At 38.0% G+C, this 22,472-nt stretch overlaps 1 protein-coding gene across 1 annotated transcript in view; it reads left to right on the forward strand.

The window, feature by feature from the left end:
- LOC101745607 (G-protein-signaling modulator 2) overlaps positions 1-22,472 on the forward strand; it is a 58,759-nt gene that overhangs the window by 25,789 nt on the left and 10,498 nt on the right. The window contains exons 2-7 of the mRNA XM_038011978.2: positions 4,217-4,446; positions 5,704-5,982; positions 6,151-6,390; positions 6,918-7,182; positions 9,104-9,295; positions 9,841-10,094. Coding sequence (XP_037867906.1) covers positions 4,217-4,446; positions 5,704-5,982; positions 6,151-6,390; positions 6,918-7,182; positions 9,104-9,295; positions 9,841-10,094 — 1,460 coding nt within the window. The remainder of the gene's footprint in view (positions 1-4,216; positions 4,447-5,703; positions 5,983-6,150; positions 6,391-6,917; positions 7,183-9,103; positions 9,296-9,840; positions 10,095-22,472) is intronic.

The following is a 22,472-nucleotide window of genomic DNA, read 5'->3' on the forward strand; positions in this document are numbered from 1 at the left end:
GCTTTCACTATCGCTTTTGATTTGTCGTTGTTGGCTTTATTTTTCGGGTGGTCACAAGATTCATTTTTTAGATCAATATTTCCATGTCCAAAGCATTTAAACTAATAACGAGTCGTGCGGTAGTTTGTAGTGGTCACTTTGTACAAAAAAATTACTACATTTGAAAATATAATTTCATATTTAGAAAACAAAATAATTTTTTTAATTTACAATTTCATTTCAGCCATACTCACAAGGTATGGCAACACCGTCCGAACTTTTCCACGAGCTTAGACCTCTAAATGTATTAACTGATTATCAAATACATTTAGAAATCTAAAACGTGACAATTTTCACGCAAGCCCTCTTTCATTCCTTGGAAGTTTTAAAAGGCGACACCAGAAAAGTTTCCATTTCAATGGACTTATACGAATTTAGTAACCTAGTCTAAAACTAGATTGTCGTAACTTCAAAACTAAGCTTCAGAAAGTTTCGTTTCCATCGGAGCCGGGGCAAGATGTATAATAATATACATATTGTGTACACATACATATGTAGGCAAGTGCATGCGATTCGCAAAATGTTTTGCTAAAAACTTGGTGTCATGACAAAAAGTGCTCAGTTCGGATTCAACAAGTTGCTTAGTGTAATGGACCCGGGTAAAATAATAATTGGATTTCAATGCAATCGAAACATTCACCTCAAGATTTTGTTTTGCCGTCGCATATACATATAATAGATGAGCAAATGGCCCATCCAGTGCTATGTGCATAGTTGTCCGAACCCATAGACGTGATGAATTATATTGTATAAAGACTGTTCCGCCTATGAAAAAAAAGCGCTGGGTGGGCGATAATGGCCCATAACCAGGTCTTAATATTTAATTTTCACAAAATTTGAATTTTATTTGTGTCTGATATTTATTATTTTTAAATTACCTGCTTTTGTCTACTGTACACGGCAGTTGAGCCGAAAATTATACCTTTATTAAATATTGCCAACATTAGCTTCAATCGCTTCTAGTAACTTTATATTATTAAATGATATTTCTCAGCCTTTTTTAGTTTATTGAAAAGAAAAAGTTTTGCTTACGGGACTATTGTGCGGAAGCCGTATTGAAATACTTATAACATATTTTTAATAGACAGCAGCTCTAAATTGAAAGATTTTGATTATTCAGACATCTACAAAGTACAAGTTTTTTTTTTTTTTTATTGCTGAGATATGTGTACGAGCTCACACCCCACCTGGTGTTAAGTGGTTACTGGAGCCCATAGACATCTACAACGTAAATGCGCCACACACCTTGAGATATAGTTCTAAGGTCTCAGTTTAGTCATAACGGCTGCCCCACCCTTCAAACCGAAACGCATTACTGCTTCACGGCAGAAATAGGCGGGGCGGTGGTACCTACCCGTGCGGACTCACAAGAGGTCCTACCACAAGTAAAAAAAAGTAAAAATACACCAGTAAAAGTACATGCATTTATATACACCGTGAGTGAGTAGCCATTGGTTCAATTCTACGTGCTCTAGAAACCACTTAATGCGCTAAGTAGGCTCTTCGATAAATAATAAAATGGAGAATTTAGGATATTGTAGTAGATTCGGATATAAATGAATATCCGTGAATCGATTGCCTAAGAAGTCTTCATATTATCAGAGCTGTGACGCTAGAGCTGAATTTTTTAGTAAAAATAAAAATCCTGCGTTAAGTTTACGAAAATCCGGGGCACAAAAAAAAGGCCGCCTCTTGTCGCGAACTTTCTTAACACCTTCTTCTTCAAGCCGGTGTCGTTTTACGTTTTGAAAATTCGAATTAACGTGCAATTAAAAAGCTTAAGTAGGCGTTAACTGTTTCATTACATTTGCAATAGAGCTCGTACCCAGTCACCGTTCTCGTCGAAGCCGTCGCTTGCGATGAAGGGTGCGTCTAGTAAATTAACCCAAAGACACAGCCCGCTTAGTTTCTCGTCGGATTTTCTCAGTGGGTCACGATTCCGATCCTTTGGCTGATTCTGCGAAGTACTGCCCCATGCTAGGACTAGTGTTAGTAACGTCCTCAGGTCAGAGCCCCGTTACCTCACCTACTTGACCGGTTACAATGGCATAAACATCTAGGTTACCAGCTTGTTTCTTTCTTACGTCAATTGAGAAAGGCTTAATTCCAGTAGTGCACAATTGTGGGTAAGCATCGGTCAGTCGACCGCTGTCTGGTTCATACAGATTAATTTGTATTTTTACTTACGCTTCTTATTTTCATTATTTCCACTCGACGCTTCGATTAATCGGTTTCAGAGTAATGTGAAGCGATAAGACGGAGACAACAATTAAATTATTTTCAATCCTCTTTCGATAGGGAGTTACGAAAGTAGGTCGGTACTATCTAGGGCAGTCTGAATTGACAACTAACCCTATTCGATTGGAAACTAGTGGGTAGTTACTTGTCGATTCAGATTTTCTTTTCCTACAAAGACAAGTAAAAGAAAGCAATTTTTTATGTATTGTTACATACATCGGAAGACGTTTCATGAGATGGTTAATGTTACCTGTGATCTCATGTATGAAATGTCAATATTTGACATTCTATTTGCAATATTCCGACATGTAAAGGAAAACTTTCATGTAATTTCCAACCTGCAATCTCCGGTGCATACCGGCTTCAATGCCGGTTCTGTATTTCCACAAACACGCTCCACTTTACAGAGAATAATTACTTCGTATTGCTATTGGACCGTCGCGTCGTGCAGCTTGGAATACATCATAAATTTACATTTCCTAATTGTTTATTTTGTCCAGCTTCGTATATTTGAAATTGAATTAGGAAAATCAAGTCGAATATTCTAGTGATGTATGGTTTTAAAATTGTTTTTATATTAGATGAACGTCAATATCGGAATTTGCTAAGTCGTGAACGTAATGCGCTTCAACCTTGGCCTTGCGATCCTTGCATCGAATTTTGAAGTGGAAATAATAAGGCAATATATTTTTTCATTTTGTAAATTCACTCTCAGCGAGAAAATGCTTCCGCCGAACAAAACAAAAGTCAAGCATTCCCGTTGGAAATTGGCAGAGTAGCTTGTTAGTCTTTTATTTTTCTGCTATTCCAAGCCTGTTTACGGGTCAATGAAATTCTACTGCTGATACTTGCACTGACGATATAGTCATAATAAAGCTCCTATATGTTTTATAAAGAAAACTATTGTAAAAAGTTGTAAAAGTTACTAAAACAAAGAGATCTTGCTCTGGAGATTTCCAGTACAGTTTATTAATTTTAAATATAGGTAACCCAGTATAAGTATACAAAAAAAAAACTAGTTTTAGGATCTAACGTCCACCTAGGAAATCAAATCGTTTAGTTCGTTGTGACACATAAGAGAAAAAAAACAGCCTTTAATGTAAATCCACTTCATAACACCAAACGAGAACATACTCTGAACACAAAATTACTACGAAGTGACAACAGGAGATAGTCTCTAAAATGCTTTAGCTTGCGGTAATTAGTTTCAACCTACAACACACACATGCACCTGTATTTCTAGCTATGCACACTAAATGTGCTATTTACGTTAGGGTGCTATATTGATTTATCTTCCCAATACCCAGGTAACTAAGTTTAAACGACCGCACCTTCGGCATTAATATACTCTTCACGTTGTTAAAGTGTACCTACTTGGCTTTAGTTGGCCAAATCTTTGGCGAGGGCTTTTACAAGCTTTGATGTTAATAATTTTGAATTTGTTTTATTTTGAAGATATGTTTGGGGTGCATTCATTTTAGATATATAATTATTTAAATCTTAGTCCACACAGATCGATATCTTGTCTTCCAAACTATAATACTATAAGGCTTGATATTCGTTTTATAAGATAGCTTTCAATAGTTATTAGAACTTCATCAAGTAAAGTAGAAATCCCGGAAATAGACCACCAAAGGAAATGGAAAAAGGATTAAAACCATAATAACCAGTTTCCATTCTATTATGATGCTCCTGAAATGACTTTTAGTTTTACGTAAAGACTCGTTCTAATTTTCCTTTGTTTTAAGTTTAGTTTTTTGAATTGAAATTGAAATTTTAAATGGACCAAGTTTCATTCTCAATTGTGTTTTTTTTTTTCGTATGTCCCGCCGCTCTTTGATATCAAGTTTCATAACTTACTATAATTTTTTCTCTAGGCTAAAGATATTAAATTTAGATTTGAGTCGATATGTTTGTAAAGGAATGAAAATTGTTTCAGAGTTGTGATGGAGGATCCATGTGTCTCGAGCTCGCTCTCGAAGGTGAGAGGCTCTGCAAGGCTGGCGACTGCAAAGCAGGAGTAGCCTTCTTCCAAGCGGCGATACAGGCGGGAACAGATGACCTACGCACCCTGAGCGCAATATACAGCCAAATGGGCAACGCTTATTTTTACCTTGGTGAATACCATAAAGCAGTGCAGTACCACCGACACGATCTAACTTTAGCAAGGTATGTCTAGAATCTACACCACTAGGAATACAAGTTTCGAGCCACTTCAAGCTCATATCCCAAGGCGGACGCGACACCAATATACTATTAGGCCCGGGTACCGCTTTATGTAGAACCAATTAATCATTCACTTAATAGCATCGACCTACGCTTCGCTGTCACTGTTTTCAAATGTCTATGAGCTCTGGTAACCACTTAACATCAGGTGGGCCGTGAGGTCGTCTACACACCGGAACAATAAATAAATAAAATATACTCTCCAGTGTCAGCAGCAATGGTATATAACTCAACCGAATGAAAGACCCGTGAGCGCACAGATCAGAAACAAATAAACACAAACATTCACATTCAACTCCAACACTAATGAATCCACTTCTGCTACGAGTCGTTACAGAGTTACGAGAGCTAGAGATAACTTTAGGATGGAATAGTATATACCGACCTTTGAAATGCTCTAAAACGTCCGAAATTTACTTGATAAATTTAAAGTACAATCCTTCTCGTGCGGGCGGGCGACTCTGTTTGTCGCTGACAAATCTTATACCTTGCATCATGCTATACAAATAATTTTATATTGCTGTCGTAATATAAATTAGATATATGTATTTATTACAAGAGCATTATTATGTTGCTTGGTTTTTTTTACTTATGTTGATTTCTTTCGTATTTTCATGGGATATAATAAAACACGAGCGTAATGTCGGATCATCAAATAGTATTGATACTTCTCCTTAATTGCAAATCTGTGTGGATCAGATCATTGAATTTCGCCGCGGCCGTGTCGCTGCACGCATTTGGAATGCATTTTCTTTCGTCTATTTTAATTACTTCAGAGAGAAAGACTAACTTTACTAAGAAAGACTAACTTCCAACATTTATTGTCTACATTTTAATTAATTGTAAGTTCTTGTCGATAGTTTGTGGAAATTTAATTAAGTTTCAATAAATGAGTTTGCAGCTATGAGATCTCTGTGATTGTTTCATACTTATAACAGGAAGTTGTTTAGATTGTCCATTCACATTTATTGAAAGATTCGTAATACGAGATAAAATTTAAATGAAATGGTATTCCCATTTTGCTCGTATGTATCTATGTTTAGTTCCTTAACCTAAAGATGTAGTTGGGGAAAATTTCAACTAACACTTACTATTAAGTTGACAATTCCATTAAAATATAACTAAATTAAATTAAAATTCTGTACACATACTACACTCAGAAATTTCTGTCACATTATTAAGGTGTCACTTTATTCGCAGAACCATGAATGATAAGCTGGGCGAAGCCAAAGCTTCAGGTAATCTAGGCAACACCCTTAAAGTAATAGGAAAGTTCAATGAGGCCATACAGTGCTGCCTCCGACACCTGGAGATATCTCGCTCCCTGGGCGACAGAAATAGCGAGGGTAGAGCTCTGTACAACCTGGCCAACGTATACCATGCCCAAGGTAAACATCTGGGAAAGGTCGGACAAAACGATCCGGGACATTTTCCCCAAGAGGTGCGCGAATGCCTTTTACAAGCAGTCAACTATTATGAGTGAGTTTTCCATCAATATTTATTCTTTTATATTCATTTGTCTCCTTATTTAAAAAATTCCGGTTAAATAACAAAGTAACAGCATTGTATGTACTTGTATAATGTAGATCTCAAAAACGTAAATTTTTCTACTATTATGTTGAGTTTATATATGCCAAATGATTTTAGACAAAATTTGGTACTCATGCGTGAGCTGAACGATCGCCTAGCCATCGGTCGGGCTTGCGGCAACCTTGGAAACACTTACTACCTGCTTGGTGAATTTAATGTAGCTGTTCAGTACCACACGGAGCGACTGGAAATGGCCAAGGAATGTAAAGACAAGGCAGCCGAAAGACGCGCCCACAGCAATCTTGGAAACTCACACATTTTCCTCGGGCAGTTTGAGAACGCGGCCGATCATTACAAGTGAGTTTGAATACCGTGGTAGGTGACGGCGAATGTGAAACCGAAACTCCTAACGAGATTATTACAGCCATGTATCCTGTTACGTTGTTTGATATTAGTTTGGACTGCAGCGCGCGAAATTCGTGTGTTTTGTTCAGTGCAGGACTCCTCGACAGATGTATCACATGAAACTGTATCTAGCGTCATACGTAAATTTTAGTGAGTACAATTAGTTATTGTGCAAGTTGATTTATGAATTCGTACTTTTAATGATCATTTGTAACGAGTGGCGACATAATTATATAAAGAAGTGACTAGCTCATTAGCTAAATCTTACACAGCATGTAAAATAATGTTTGCACATAGCAACGCTGCCGGCTACTTGCGCGATTCCTTGCCGATTGATTTATTTGTTTAATGTTTTGTTAATTTTAATTTTGTTTATGTTTGTGTGAGATACATATTTTGCTTTGCGTTTTTGTGCTGTGCTCGTCCTCTCCACAACTCAGTCAGGTGACTCTCGATGATCGTCAATAAATTGTTCTCAGACAGACTTTGGCGATTGCCGAAGAATTAAAAGACGAAGCGGTGGTCGCACAAGCCTGCTACTCCTTAGGGAATACGTACACGTTACTCCGGGAGTATAGAATTGCGGAAGAGTACCATGCTAGGCACCTGGAGGCGGCCAGGAAGCTTCAGGATCGAGTTGGCGAAGGCAGGGCCTGTTGGTCTCTGGGCAACGCCCACGCGGCTCTCGGCAACCACGAGAAAGCATTGTATTATGCCATTGAACATTATACCATATCGAAAGAGGTCAGTAATATCAGTTACCCACTCGTTTTAATGTTTTTGCCTTGTTCATATATTCAGGAATACGTTCACATCGCACATAAGTAATTCGCATAATGTATTTCCGAAATGAGGACGTCCACTGTCCAGTGTCTCCTTACGTATTTTCCGAACGAATTTGCGAACCATCCACAGTATGAAATTATAGTGTTGCAGTTTCCATTAAAGTTATTTAGTGCATAGCGAGAGGCTAGGTGGCGTTCGGTTCCGGCGGGGCCCGGGTCCCGGGGGGTCGGGCCGGGGTGCGCGCGGCCGGGGGCGGTTGCTCAGTGGTCTCACAGCGCTGCACAGCGCGGTCCGCGACTCATCGCGCGCTTTACCTACACTCTTCTCTAGCGGGAAAACTTCGCAATACTTACGTTCGAAATCGTCAACGGCTTTTCATATTTTTCACTAATGTAAGTGCGGAATTGAAAGAAAAAATAAAGAACAAGTGTAATTAATAATTAAAGGCAAATTAAATTATAATTTCGATATAGTTAATTTTTTTTTTTAATAATAATGAGTGATCGCGTACGGCTAACTATAAAAAAAAATATAATAATAATTTGATAATCGCAACTTTTCTGTGTGCCATAATTTTCTTCTAACATGTTTGCTTGAAAGAGGTCATACCAACCATAAGTTTTACTATTTGTCAAATTATGGTTTGATTTTTGAAACGACGGCTCATCTGTTATTAAGTGGTTACCACAGCCGATATGCTTATCGCACAACATGAATACCGCGACCCATCTTGGGACATGAGGCCGAAAACTCAACTGCATTAGATAAAGGTTGACCCACGCAAAACTAGAACCCATTACTGCTCCGCGGAAAAAATAGGCAGGTTGGTGAGTCTTACCTGTGCGTGCTCACAAGTCGCTCGGTGGTGAGGTGTCTTACAATTATTTGTTCTCGTACACACACGTATCGAAACATAATAAATAATAAAACATTAAAAAAAATGTAGTAAAAAAATTGTTTAAGTAATTTTTACCTTTGACGAAAATTTAACTTTATATCGTACATATAAATATTAAATTATTTAGACATTAGAGGGAAATAATCTAATATTCATAATTTTAAATTAATATTAGTTCTCTCATATTGTACTAGGAAATCGATGCGGCTATTTTCGAATAAGGTTTCTTTAAATAATAAAGCTAATAGTTAACTCCAAGAAAAAGACAACAAACTATATAAGTAATTCCTTAAGACTGCATCGAGAATAGTCATAATGTTACAACATTACTGAGCTGTGCAATCATGTAATTATTGTAAGTTTGAAATAGAAATTAAAAATATCGCTATTCTTATACAGGAAGTGTCTCAGTAGAGCAGCTTAGTTTTAACATTTATAGCTATGAAAGTTAAGATCTAACAGCGGTGTCTCCTCATTACCACGGCACGCTTTGAAGACACTCCCTCTTCTCCTGAACAGCTTATTGACGACGTTACATTCAAAGGAAAGGTTGTAAAATTTTCCGAGCAATTGAAATGTGGGCGACAAATCGTGATTCGTTCCGGGAGTACTAATACTTTGATGTGCGTTTGGATTCGGCGACAATCATCGGAGTCGTTTGTCAGTCGATACAGGCCGCGGTCGCGCTTGTACCGTTCTATGCTCGTATTGGAACTCTTCAAAGCATACACATACATCAATCATATTACGTTATTGAAACTTTACTTGAGATATAATTAAATAAATAAACAATTTTATATGTCCATGTGTATATGTGTGTAATTGTAGATGTCCATGGGCTCCAGGAACCACTCGTACGCTAACCAAGGCAAAAATATAAAAAAAAAAATTTTTAGCACCACTGGAATACCCGAGGAAGACGGGCCCATTTTGAAGATTGTACTTAAATAAAAGTGATAATCGCGTTCGTGTTAATAACAGATCTGTGATGTGCTGGGGATGGCCACGGCACAGATGAACATCAACGACCTCCGCAAGGTGCTCGGGCTCCCGCCGCTCGCCGAGACCGCCGCAGCTCAGCCCGCCCCGCCAGACCAAGCCGGCTCCAGCCAGACGCCCTTCAACGCCCTTCGTGTGAGGAGGCAGAGCATGGAACAGCTGTCCCTGATACAAGTAATTTCTTCAATACTTTTTTCTTCAAACTTTGCACTATTTTGTCATATAATTGTTGCACGGTATCCTTAATGTATCAGTTTTACTGGTGGTAGGATATCTTGTGAGTCCGCGCGGGTAGGTACCACCACCCTGCCTATTTCTGTCGTGAAGCAGTAATGCGTTTCGATTTGAAGGGTGGAGCAGCCGTTGTAACTATACTGAGACCTTAGAACTTGTATCTCAAGGTGGGTGGCGGCATTTACGCTGTAGATGTCTATGGGCTCCAGTAACCACTTAACACCAGGTGGGCTGTGAGCTCGTCTACCCATCTAAGCAATAAAATAAAAAAGCCTCTGTTTGTCGTGAGGTAAGTGTGCTTTTTGACTTAAGGCTTAGGATAGTCATTGTTCAAATGCAGTTAGTTGGGTGGCGTTGACCGGTTGATACAATGAACACCTACCGTTTAATACATAGCAATATATTAAAGTATATTCATTATATTAAGATACACAAAACGAATTATCATAAATTATTAGATTCCAACTAAATAATGTATAATACAGTTGACACCCGACGGTAAGAAGGACCCCGAGGACGCCCAGAAGAAAGCCGTGCTGATGCGTTCGGAATCCGAAGACAGCCCCATGGAGTCCTTCCTCGATCTGCTATCCAAATACCAATCCGAGAGGATGGATGAGCAGCGAGCCACCCTCGTGGAGACCAAAGAAATCCAAGAGACTCCCAAACCAACTGAGAAGCCGAAGCCCAGCTCCAGCAAACTGTTCCGCTCTTCCAGCAGCGGCAGCAAGCAGTACGAGTAAGTAATGTTACACCTATCTCATGTTACTCTGTATGTTACTCTGTGTGATGCCATCCAGGCTTCCCTCTGGATTGTCACACTTGAATAACTTTCAGGATAATTCGGGAAAGTAACTTATCCGACTAACCGTTTGTCTCACTCACTAGCCCACGGACGCTTCGGACATGCAGTGGCACCTCTAGGTTCTTATAACTATTTAACATGCGTATAGTCTCGTCTAAAGTAACAATAAAGATCTTAGTGGTTTGGTCATTTGAAAATACGCGAAAACGCGTCGAAAAGCGTACAAAGTTTGAGGATTGATTCATGCACTTATTATATGTACTAACCTCGAGGAGCTACCTTGGTTTGAGGCTCAGTCTAAGAGAATTTGCTAAAATTTGGTTTGGCAAAAGAAGTGCTACCACCGGATCGAAGACGCGACCCACTGAGAAGATCCGACAAGAAACTCAATGGGCTGTCTGTGGGTTAGTTCACTGGTCGAACTCTTTGTTGTCATCGACGACTTCGACGAGAATGGTGACCGGTGCTTGAGGCTCCTATAATCACCGAGAATGAATCTGGGAGATCCGACAAGATACGTTTCGGGTGACGCCGGCTGTGTGTATTGCGCGGTCGCCTGAGTCGGATATATATGTAGTTAGCGGCTCACACGATAAATGAGTTATCGTGGAATTTCTACCTTTAACTCTATCAGCTTCTAACTATAGTCTATTTAAAAAAAGTAATTTAATACAACGAATGAAATGTAACCTTTCCATGAAAATGTAAGAATAAACAGTAGATATAAAAAAAAATACAAGTCGCAGTTTCAAGATGCTACTTTCTAGTGCTTTTGAAAGAATAACGTCTACTTAAAGCTTAAAATGTTCACGGGACTTCAGTACTGGCCGCTGCACAACTTGTCGATAGGCTGATAAGAATGCAACGTAATGCAAAAAGGCCTATTACTTTCAATGGGACGCGGAAGATGATGATGATTGTACCTTAAAAATTAACTCGATGATTTATTTCCATGTGTATTTGTTAGCTCTGCCTGGAGGCTCTGAATATCAACAGACAAATCTCGCACCACGGATCGAACGTACAAACGATACGTTGCAAATAACTTATAGTTCGGCAAAACCTTTCACTTAAACTTTCTTGATCGTGTCGGATGCAACTTCCGTTTTCGAACTTAAAAAAACAATTTTGTTTTGAATGTACAATAGTTAAGTAAGTCAAACACTGCACTGCTTGTGAAGGACTTTGTTGGCTCGGAAGCGATTTGTTGTATTGAGTACACTCGACGGAAGAAAGTTTTTGCCCCCGCTTTATATATACACTTTCCTTTTATATTTGTCACACCAAACTTTGACAGCAGGATTGCGATCTACAAGTACCTACTACATCTAGGAATAAGGGGAACGATTTTGTGAGAAAGCAAAGGTTCGATTACGTTGTGGTTGAATACTGATATGCCGAAATATCAGCAAATTACTATCGCTTTATAAAATAGTGTACCTGGCCCTATCAATTCGTAATTATATTTAAAACTTGATCTACATATTTAAAGTTGTTTCCGAGATGCACGAAACATGTTTAGACGTATATATGATCTATCGTGTCTGACTATATCAGAGTTTTACATAGGAGACAATTATTCGGGAAAAAAATGTGCCAAACACGTCACATTGAATAACGAACGGTGCGAGAAACTTATGTGGAGTATTAACAGCACGTATACTAAATTTCAATACCATCAGGCAAATGGTACGTCACTCATAGAACAGGAACAAACTTACAAATGAACTTAGGAAGAGTGCGACTTGAAAAACTGTCTATTTCTGTTGCATCCATCGCTTAGTGCGACTCAAACATTGAAATTGTGACTATTGGGTTCTGGTAATGCAATCGAAACTTCGACGTCCATCTCTCATCTCCTCGCTGCGGGCGGCGGCGACATTTACGTTTTTTCTTGCGGGAACCGCTTAACGCTAATCCCCTCCTCGTTTCTACCTAGAAAAACTGCGGAGGGAATTCATTTTTGAACTAGAATTTGCGACGGAGATAATAATTTTTAAAAAGCGCTCTACTTTATAGCTGGAAATAAATATTGAAGCGGACTTGCATTGAATGATGTGATATTCCGATGGGACAATCTGACACAGATCGTTGTAGAAATAAAACATAACTTGGGTTTTAATTAAAGTTACTAAATAGACACAAATACGGAAAATTAAACAAAAAATGGTAATTACTGGTAATGTGACGTTCTCTCGTATACCAAACGGAAACTGGAATGGCAGTTACCTAAATCCCGCCGGTATCTGCCTCGATGTAGTCATACATTCTGGCGCATAGCACAGGACAGTCGTTGTTAAAATTTAATTGAAACTTCGAACTCGTATCTCAAATTGAGTGACGAAATCCACTTTGTTTAAAATTGGCTCGGGTAGCCACTAGCTCAACGCTAGGTGGAACATAAACTCGTTCTTACAATTAAGCTAGAACAAAAAAACAGAAAAATGGTAGACTATTTTTATTTAATAATGATCATCATCATTCTCCTGCTGTTCTCCCAGTGAGCTGGGGTCGACGCAACATGTTTTCTCCATCTCTATTATACAGCATTTCTTCGCTCATTCCCCTCTCACAAATATCGTCTTTCACGCAATCCATAAATGTTTTCTTAGGTCTAAGGCTCTTCCTCTAAAACCTTTCACATTCATAGTTAAAACTCTCTTAACAATCTCATTGTTATTTCGTCTCATCACATGACCATCCCAAAAGCGCACTTCTCAACTTCTCTGTCACAGGTGCCACTTTCAGGCTTCCTCTAGCATATTAATTCCTTATTCTATCCATTCTAGTTACTCCAGAGAGAGATCCATCGCAACATTCGCATCTCTGCTGCGACTTTAATCCGCCTCTTTTGCTTAATAATGATAGCTACATTTTATTTAAAAAGTTTTTTGTCATCTGGATTTGATATTTTACATTAGCAGCTAAGGTGCTTAAACACAACCGTCTCTCTGGACATAACATTTTTTTTTTGTTTTTTTTTTTTCACAACGTTGTAACTGTAGTGTATTAGTGAAGTTACATTTTGGCCGTATGGTGTCGACCTAGACTAGCATCACCCCGACTCTTCCCTTGGGCATCGTAAAATGTGGTTAAGCGATTCACCGGAGAATGAGCAGCAGCATCCTCTGAGTAGTTTATACTGCCAACGGGCATTTATTACTGGTGGGTCGAATTCTAAACCCGCACGGTAGTTCAACCTACCTTTCCCTGTCGCAAAGCAGTTAAAGGTGGCGGTTTGAAGGGTGCAACGACCGGTATACAATACACTTGAGATTTGGACCTCATGTATAAGACTGGGTTGCGACATTTGCTTACTGTGTAATGTTTATGGACTCCGATAACCACATATCTACCGCTACATAGTGTCTGTGAGCTTGTTTATCAGAAAAGCAATAGAAATAAGATATATAAATCAACTTATTCTGTTTTTCATAAAATGAAATACATGATTGAGTTACACATACGCACGTTAATGGACTCGCATGTTACCCAATACACGTGCATCGCTTGACTATTACAAAACAAAATAGTAACTTTACTCCCTGATCGCTGGCTCACGAGCTCAACCTGACGCAGTTTGCTAACACTGGCCCTAGCAAGAGCAGTGTTTCGCTGCATCTACTACCGGAACTGGTAGATTCAGAGACGCACCGACAAGAAACTCAATGGGTCCAATCTGTGGGCTAGCCCTACATTGAACTCTTCTACGAGGACGGCGACGGGTGCTTTTATTCAAGCACCCGCCACCCTAAAAGCATCGAGAACGGATCTGGCACTTTATCAAAGTAGCGTTCTGACACTCACTTAACTTACCTACTTACGCAATAATCTTAAGTCTCATCTCTTAACTAAGTAAATATCTCACATACATAAGGGTCTTAAGGAATATTACGGTTTTAGATTAAGGTCGTCGTGAAGATCAGCATTCCTCACGTACCACGATGCTCCGACGACTCTCCTGCAGAAACGAGATTCGATTACCTGGAGAGAATTAATGTGTGTACGAGGCGCGTTAGCTATCACTACACTTGCATAGGTTATGACGGAACGTATGCAAGTTTTGTGAGTGTCACCTTGTAACGAAGGAGAATTGAGAGGCGATCGAGTAAGAACGCGGTTCGCGGACGGTTTTATATGAAGACGGAATGTCGTTCATCTGTCGAGGTTGACGCCTAGGTACTTGGCCTTCGAGGACCATGGTATGGGCTGGCCAAAGATTTTGATGGCGGGAATTAGTGGCCACGATATTTATCTATATATTCCTTTATCGTGCGTGAACACGAGCTTTATTCGTATTTACATGGTCAATAAGGCATCGTACGTATTGTAAGCTGACACGGGCCGATACCGCCATCTTTCCTATTTCTACCGCGAACCTGTCATGCGCTCCCGTTCGAAGGGTCGGACTGCTATATAATATTATAAGCATAACTGAGACTACGGCCTTATCTCTTAAACGGGACGGTACCATTCGCGTTGCAAAGTCTGTCAGCTCCGGTAACTATTTAACACCAAGTGAGCCATGAGCTCTATTACTAGTAGTAGGACCTTTTGTGAGTCTGCACGTATAGGTACCATCACCCTACCTATTACTGCTGTGAAGCAGTAATGCGTTTCGGTTTGAATGGTGGGGCAGCCGTTGTAACTATATAACTAGTCAGGTCATAAGTATTGTCACACAGTAAAAACTTTTCTTTTAGAATGCTGGCCACAAAAAAGTTTATTGAATTCGAATTTCGAATTGTTCATGAAAATAAAAATGTATACTTTTAGAATTTTACTCATTTTTAAATATGGAGTGGACGCTTAAAGAAGACCATGTTGCAATTATTGCGTTGCATCGTTGCGGTTACGCGCCAAAAGATTCGTTTATCGTACCATCAAACGATACAATGAAGACTCTAGTGTAGATGACAGGTCAAGAAGTGGTCGCCCTCGGTCTGTTAGGACTCCAGCAGTGATTAAAGCTGTGAAGGCGCGAATTCAAAGAAATCTCAAACGTAAGCAGAAACTGTTGGCCCTTCAGATAGGGTTAAGCAGAACCACGGTGAAAAGGGTGTCAAATGAAGACTTAGGGCTTCGGGCATATCGAAGAAAAACAAGACATCGTTTGAATGCTCGTCTAATGGACTTGAGACTGAAGAGATGCCGCGCTTTGTTGAAGCCGTACGCGGGAAAAATACATCGGGAAATTCTTTTTTCGGATGAAAAAAATTTTACCGTAGAAGAGAGCTACAACAAACAAAATGATAAGGTGTACGCACACAGTAGTGAAGAAGCGAGCAACCGTATTCCGCGTGTCCAACGAGGTCATTTTCCATCCTCGCTCATGGTATGGTTGGGAGTTTCTTATTGGGGCTTAACAGAGGTACATTTTTGTGAGAAAGGTGTAAAAACGAATGCAGTTGTGTATCAAAATACAGTCCTGACGAACCTTGTAGAACCTGTTTCTCATACCATGTTCAATAACAGGCACTGGGTATTCCAACAAGATTCGGCGCCAGCTCATAGAGCGAAGAGCACACAAGACTGGCTGGCGGCGCGTGAAATCGACTTCATCCGGCACGAAGACTGGCCCTCCTCCAGTCCAGATTTGAATCCGTTAGATTACAAGATATGGCAACACTTGGAGGAAAAGGCGTGCTCAAAGCCTCATCCCATTTTGGAGTCACTCAAGACATCCTTGATTAAGGCAGCCGCCGATATTGACATGGACCTCGTTCGTGCTGCGATAGACGACTGGCCGCGCAGATTGAAGGCCTGTATTCAAAATCACGGAGGTCATTTTGAATAAACTTTAGTATCATAAGAATCTATGTTTTGTTAAGTTCATTTTGGTATATGAATGGATACATAATGAATAAACTTGTTTCAATTATTTTATAAACATGTGACAGAATTTATGACCTGACTAGGTATATATATATATTTTTTATAACCACGCCACGTTAACTAGTCCCGTGGTAAGTTCGTAAAGAACTTGTGTTACAGGTACCAGATAACGGAAATAAATGTAAGATTTTTATTATACACATACACATATTTAATATACATCCATAACCCTGGAAAAGACATTTTATATTATTCATACAAAATATCTTCCCTTGGTGGGATTCGAACCCGCGACCACCTTGTGTAGTGACCATGTCACTTACCACTACACCAGACGGCCGGCAAAGACGTATTTGAGACCTTAGAACTTATATCTCAAGGTGGGTGGCGCATTTACGTTGTGGATGTCTATGGGCTCCAGTAACCGCTTAACGCCAGGTGGGCTGAGAGCTCGTCCAACCATCTAAGCAAGAAAAAAAAAAAAAAACACCAGGTGGGCTGAGCTCGACCACCCATTTAAGCTATAAAAAAAAAACTCATTCGCACAGAGTAAAGAAAAGCCTGTCGTGGTTAGATGTAGTAAATCGGTGCCTAACGATTTAGTTAACTAATTACGGACAAGCAGCAGAAGACCCGGCCATACCCATAACTCAATGTAGTAGCTTTCATCTAGTTATGTCTTTACACTTCGCTAAACCTCTATCAAGACCGTCTAGGGTGTGATCTTGATAGATATATACTTAACATCACACACAAGGCCACAAAATTTACGTGATTTTTTGTTAATGTCACTTTTAAATGTCATTATTATATTATCTACATTCAAACACGTCTCAAGAAATGATCGATTAACCCTCCTAATTCAATTTCGGTAAAATTCTCATAGAATCAAACTCTGTTTTGTGTGATGTATGGTATGACCTTAGATTGTATGTATACGAGACAAGTAAAGTATTGCAGCTGTTCACGATTGTTCATTAGTTAGTGCTGTTGCTCAGCGTTCTGTGACGTCAATGTTGTTAAATGGCACAATATCTTCTGTAGACTGATAACCCTTTAGCGTGCTTCGCTGCGCCAATAATCGAATCACGAAAGAGTGCATTGAAAGTTAATCAAATTATATTTCTAAACCTTTCCAGTATTGTGTTAGGTCATGAACAGAATTCATAAATTTAAGCTCAATCGATCGAGTTATATGCAAGTTTATTATTTCCAACGAATCCCCTTGTTCACGCATCAGTATACAGGGTGTTACAAAACTACCCGTAAAGCTGAAAAGTTAAATGAGGCCCTATAACGAGTCCATTCGCAATATTGAAGAACCGTAGTAACGCCGTATAACATACCACAAAAAATAAAATATTTTTAGGATATCGATTAGAAGATTTGAAATTGACAATATGTTTTTTTCCAACATGATTTTTTTTGAAGCCAGTACTTGAGTGTAATGACATTCTTGTACTGAGATAGCAAACATTTATGAATGAAAAATAGAAAAACAATAAAGTAGATAATTATTAGGTAAAATAGTAATGTAGGCCTTGTTCCCTAACGGCTTTGATAATTAATGATATTTTTTACGGGGTGTTTTGTAACACGCTGTATAGCAGATCATAGCGTGAAGTGTGAGCATAGTATTAGTCTGTGTGTAATCAAAATAGAGCCGATTCACCGATCGCGACACCGTAAGCCTTTAAGGCCGTTCGCTGGCGTCACTTATCTATTTCGGGGATAACGAACGACATGGCTAATGTATTAAAACTTTATCGCCCGATATTGATGTTACAGTCTGTTTTAGACCCATTTAAATATTAAAGTTTCCCTGGTTACTCGTTTCCACGGGTTATTTCTGTTACGAAACGTGATCTTTGTGAAGCTCATGACTACCGAAGACATGTTTCTATAATTCTTCGTTCACATTTGTACCGAACTTATTTTAAATGGCTATATATAGCGTGTTCGCGAAATAGTCTATTTTTATTGTTTGAACAAACGATTGTCGATTCGTTGTCTCTCGCCCCGTAAATATAATTATATTATACTTCTCCGCGCAGGTTGAATTCCTGTAATTATTTATTAACTCACACGTAGTTCGAGTTTGTTGTTTTAAACTCTTGGTTGTGTGACAGTCGCTATCATGCTCGTTTCAATATGAGACTCGTAAGTATGAACATCTGTACGTTATCTTAACATCATCTCGCTATCTGCCGCTTTGTCGACTTTTCAATGTTTTTCGGCTGCATGCGTGTTTAGGCTGGATGCACACACTTAAAGCTAAAGTTGTCCTAATGTGCCGGTCCAGAATAGAGGCATGGAAAATACCTAGTACATTATATTATTATGTAAATATGTAGATAAATTTTCTGTTTGTACGTTTCGTCATTAACTACCATGAACTAAAGTAAATATACAGATGTCTTAATATTTGCTGATGTTTTCGCGAATCTTAGAGACATGGTTTAAAAAACAAAACATCAGAAATTTGTAAATAAGTAAATTTGTAAAAGAGATTTACTGAATCAAACACCAGAAACGTGTGGAAAGTAGTTCATTCTAAAGCCGAATATTACGTGGTGAGAATCTATACTAATATTATAAAGAGGAAAGATTTGTTTGTTTGTTTGTTTCGAATAGGCTCCGAAACTACTGGACCGATTTGAAAAATTCTTTTTCCTTTAGAAGCCGACATTGTCCCTGATGAACATAGGCTACTTTTTTATAACTTTTTTTAATTTTTTTTTTTGTTTCCTGTGTGTTTTAATGTTTCCGAAGCGAAGCGAGGGCGGGTCGCTAGTCGGATATAAAAGAATAGAAATGATAAAGCCTGGAAACATCCCGCCAAACAACACAGCTGTTCCAAGTGGTAAGGTGGAACCCAGTAGGGAGTGGCGTGATGGTAAATAGTATGTTGACGACTTATAAATTGTTTTACAAATTACGGATACACTGTGATTTTCGCTCTCATACTACTAACTTTTCTATAGATAACTTTTCTATAGATGGGAGAAAGAGCTCAAAGTCCACCCAGTATTAAGTAGTAGTTACTGGAGCCCATAGATATCACAATGTGAATGACGCCAAGAACCTTAAAACATGATATCGGAGTCGCAATTTTACTGTGCAATGGTTATCTACCATTCAAATCGAATGTCATGACTGAACATTTTCCGACAGGACGGTGGTACCTAACAGTGCGGGCTTCATACGCCCTGTCACGAATAATTATCCAAACTTATTTTATTTTCCGTGATTAAAGTATTTATGATAAATTAAATTTAAAAAACAATCTAATTAACTTATGAACAATAGAAAAATAAACCGTTTAAGTAGCCTTGAAACACCAAGGAACTATGAGGATCGTGAATATTAGCATTATTTTCATCTTGACTACACGTAATACACCTTAGGTCCTCTGAAGATGCTTATTACAAACGTTATATGGTGTAGAACCGAAATGCAAAAGTTGACCAATATAGTAATATAAAAGATAATAAAACAATATTCGCGTATCAACAAATCACCAGGTCTGCTGAGAGCCTTATTTGTTCGTCACTTGAACGCGAGCGTGATCATTCCGCCACGTAGCTCTGAGCAGGGCGGCAGTTTTCATTCGACTCGCGTGATCTCGTCGCGGTACCACGGATCACGGAGTTATAAATAATAACGCACAGTTTTTTATTACTTTTATTTACATATTATTAACTATGAAGGCTTGTAACAAGGATTTGATGGCGTACGTATCAATCAGTTTTCTAATTTTACTACATATTTTCATTATTTTCCTCGAAAGGAAAATTTTGCATGTTTATCATGTCAAATTAGATAATTATATATTCTTAAAGAAACACCTGGGATATTGTAAATTATTTGTATTTAGTTAGCTAGTGATTTAGGCAGCTTAGTGACATTTTTTTTATATTCACGGCAAGGATCGTGTTTTTAAATTATTAGCAATCTAGCAAGCAATCTAGAAGTATCGTTTATATAATATTTTATAATAGATTCGCGATTGGTGAATACTATTTAAATTACATCTGAATTGAATATAATCGTTTTGAACGCTTCAAATCCACAAATTTTCGTGATAGCGATCTTACAGCCTTCTGGTTCTTTTAGTTAAATAAAATAGAGAGTGAAAAATGCGAGCTACCTACGGTTTCTAACATTGCGTCAACTTTATAACATCTATACTAAAATTATATCTATACTAATATTATTATATTATTATTATTATTATTATTATAAAGAGGAAAGATTTGTTTGTTTGTTTGTTTCGAATAGGCTCCGAAACTACTGGACCGATTTGAAAAAATATTTTTCCATTAGAAGCCGACATTGTCCCTGATGAACATGTTTTAATGTTTCCGAAGCGAAGCGAGGGCGGGTCGCTAGTTATCTATATATTAATACGTGAAGCAAAAATTATGTACCCCTTTTTAAGAAAATAGCGCAGACGGAGAATTACGACATTTCCCACACTTATAAGAGAATATAGAGGAGTGCAGAATGTTAATAAAAATTAAATCAGTAAAAAAAACATTACACACACTATCATATACACTTATACACCATAATTATGTGTACTCTTTGTTTATTGTCAAACTTTTGTTAATGTTTAAAGTCTGTGATCAGATTGAAAATTGATTAATATTGTTTGTCTTTAGGGTAACTTGACGAAATCTGTGATTATATAAGCATAATAGTGTTTGACAATAAAACCATAATAATGCCCAAAAGTTTGAGATAATAAGTATAATTTCAATTAATTATAGTCGAAATTCGAGTAGTGAGGGACCACTCGTAGACGGTAAAGACATCGTTACAGCGTTAACTATGTTCTGAAAGTAACTTGACTGTGTTTTGACAACAGCTTCATTGAATGCAGTTCGTCTCCTAAACCTTGAGAATGTTATGGTCTGTAACTTTCGATTTTTATGCACAACGTCACCTTCCCCTTCGTCCCCTCCCCCCTCTGATTCTCTGCAATGGTTATTAATTTGTTGAAAATGAGATTTATGTCTCCTTTACTCTGTTATTTCAGGAATCATTAACTATTAAGAAATCATGCAATATATCAAACATGTAAAAAAAAAACATACTGTAAATAGGAAGTATGTTAACCAGAACATAGTAAAAAATATCAGATTGTGCCAATTGAAATTAGTGAGAAAGTTGAGTTAGACAATAATATTAGCGCTACGGTGATGATGCCTAAGTCTAGTTGGGGGGGACCGAGGGATAAGTTATGAACCACCTCTCATTTTTTAATATATATATTTGAAAGTTGTAATTAGGGCGCACTAAATCTTCTATAAAATTTTCAAACACTTTCCAGAAATACTTCATTGGCTTCATGTTAAATAACAAAAATAGACAGTTTTGTTTCCTCGAAACGACGTCCCACTGTGAAAATTAACATGATTGTATAATGTAATATAATCTTCTTATTTCTTATTTTCGGAGTATAGTTTTAAAATGTGTGTTAAATTTTGAGCATAATAATATATCGGATAATGTTTATTTATATAGCTTCAAAGGTTTCGCAATTAATTGTAACGACATTTCTCTCTTCGGATCCCTTAGTAATTGCAAATTGAAACTTACCAGGAATTTGTGATTATTATTTACCTTCAGAATTTAACCTAGCGAGAAGTATTATTTTTAGTGTTGTCAGTAATTAAATCAAAATATATTACTGTACTCAAAAAAGTATTTGAGATCATTATTTTCTTAAACATAGTTGATAGTGTATCGTAGATATCATATCTACAATATATTTTTGTAATAACAAAAAGCTTGTATAATCGCTCTCACAAGTGTTCTGGAGAGTTGTTTGGGATAAAGTCGTCAACATAGCCATCACGCCACTCGCTACTGTGTCCCACCTTACCACTTGGAACAGCTGTGTTGTTTGGCGGGATGTTCCCAGGCATCATTTCTTTCTATTGCTTTATATACAATTTTCGCCACGTAATATTCGGAATTAGAATGAACTACTTTCCGCACATTTCCGGTGTTAAATTCAGTAAACAAAAAAAAAATACGCCATTAATCTCCTAGTTTAGCAACAGAAACTTTACACCTAATTTTAATGTCTACCAAGCAAAATAAAATCGTCAAAATTATTATTCACTTATAAATATTTGAAAAGAAATCTGGTATTCGTTCTTTGCACACTCTCGACGGGGGACGACGACGACTTTAGGGCACGCATTACGGATCTATGACGCCAACAACGCCTTTGAATCCCCTTCATCAGTATCGAACTTTGATTAACAAGTAGATATAATATTTTATGAACTAGGCACTACTGAGCGACTTTAATTGCGATGACAGTTAGTAAAAAAATGTATTGGACACAATTGCAAAATGAAAATGTACGCAGCGACGTTTATTTACAAATGTCTAGATGAGTTTGTGACTATTACACACTTTGTATGTGAAATATACAAGATTGTTCATACGTTATTTGTGAAA

This window comes from Bombyx mori, chromosome 1 (genome assembly GCF_030269925.1).
Source record: "Bombyx mori chromosome 1, ASM3026992v2".
NCBI lineage: Eukaryota > Metazoa > Arthropoda > Insecta > Lepidoptera > Bombycidae > Bombyx > Bombyx mori.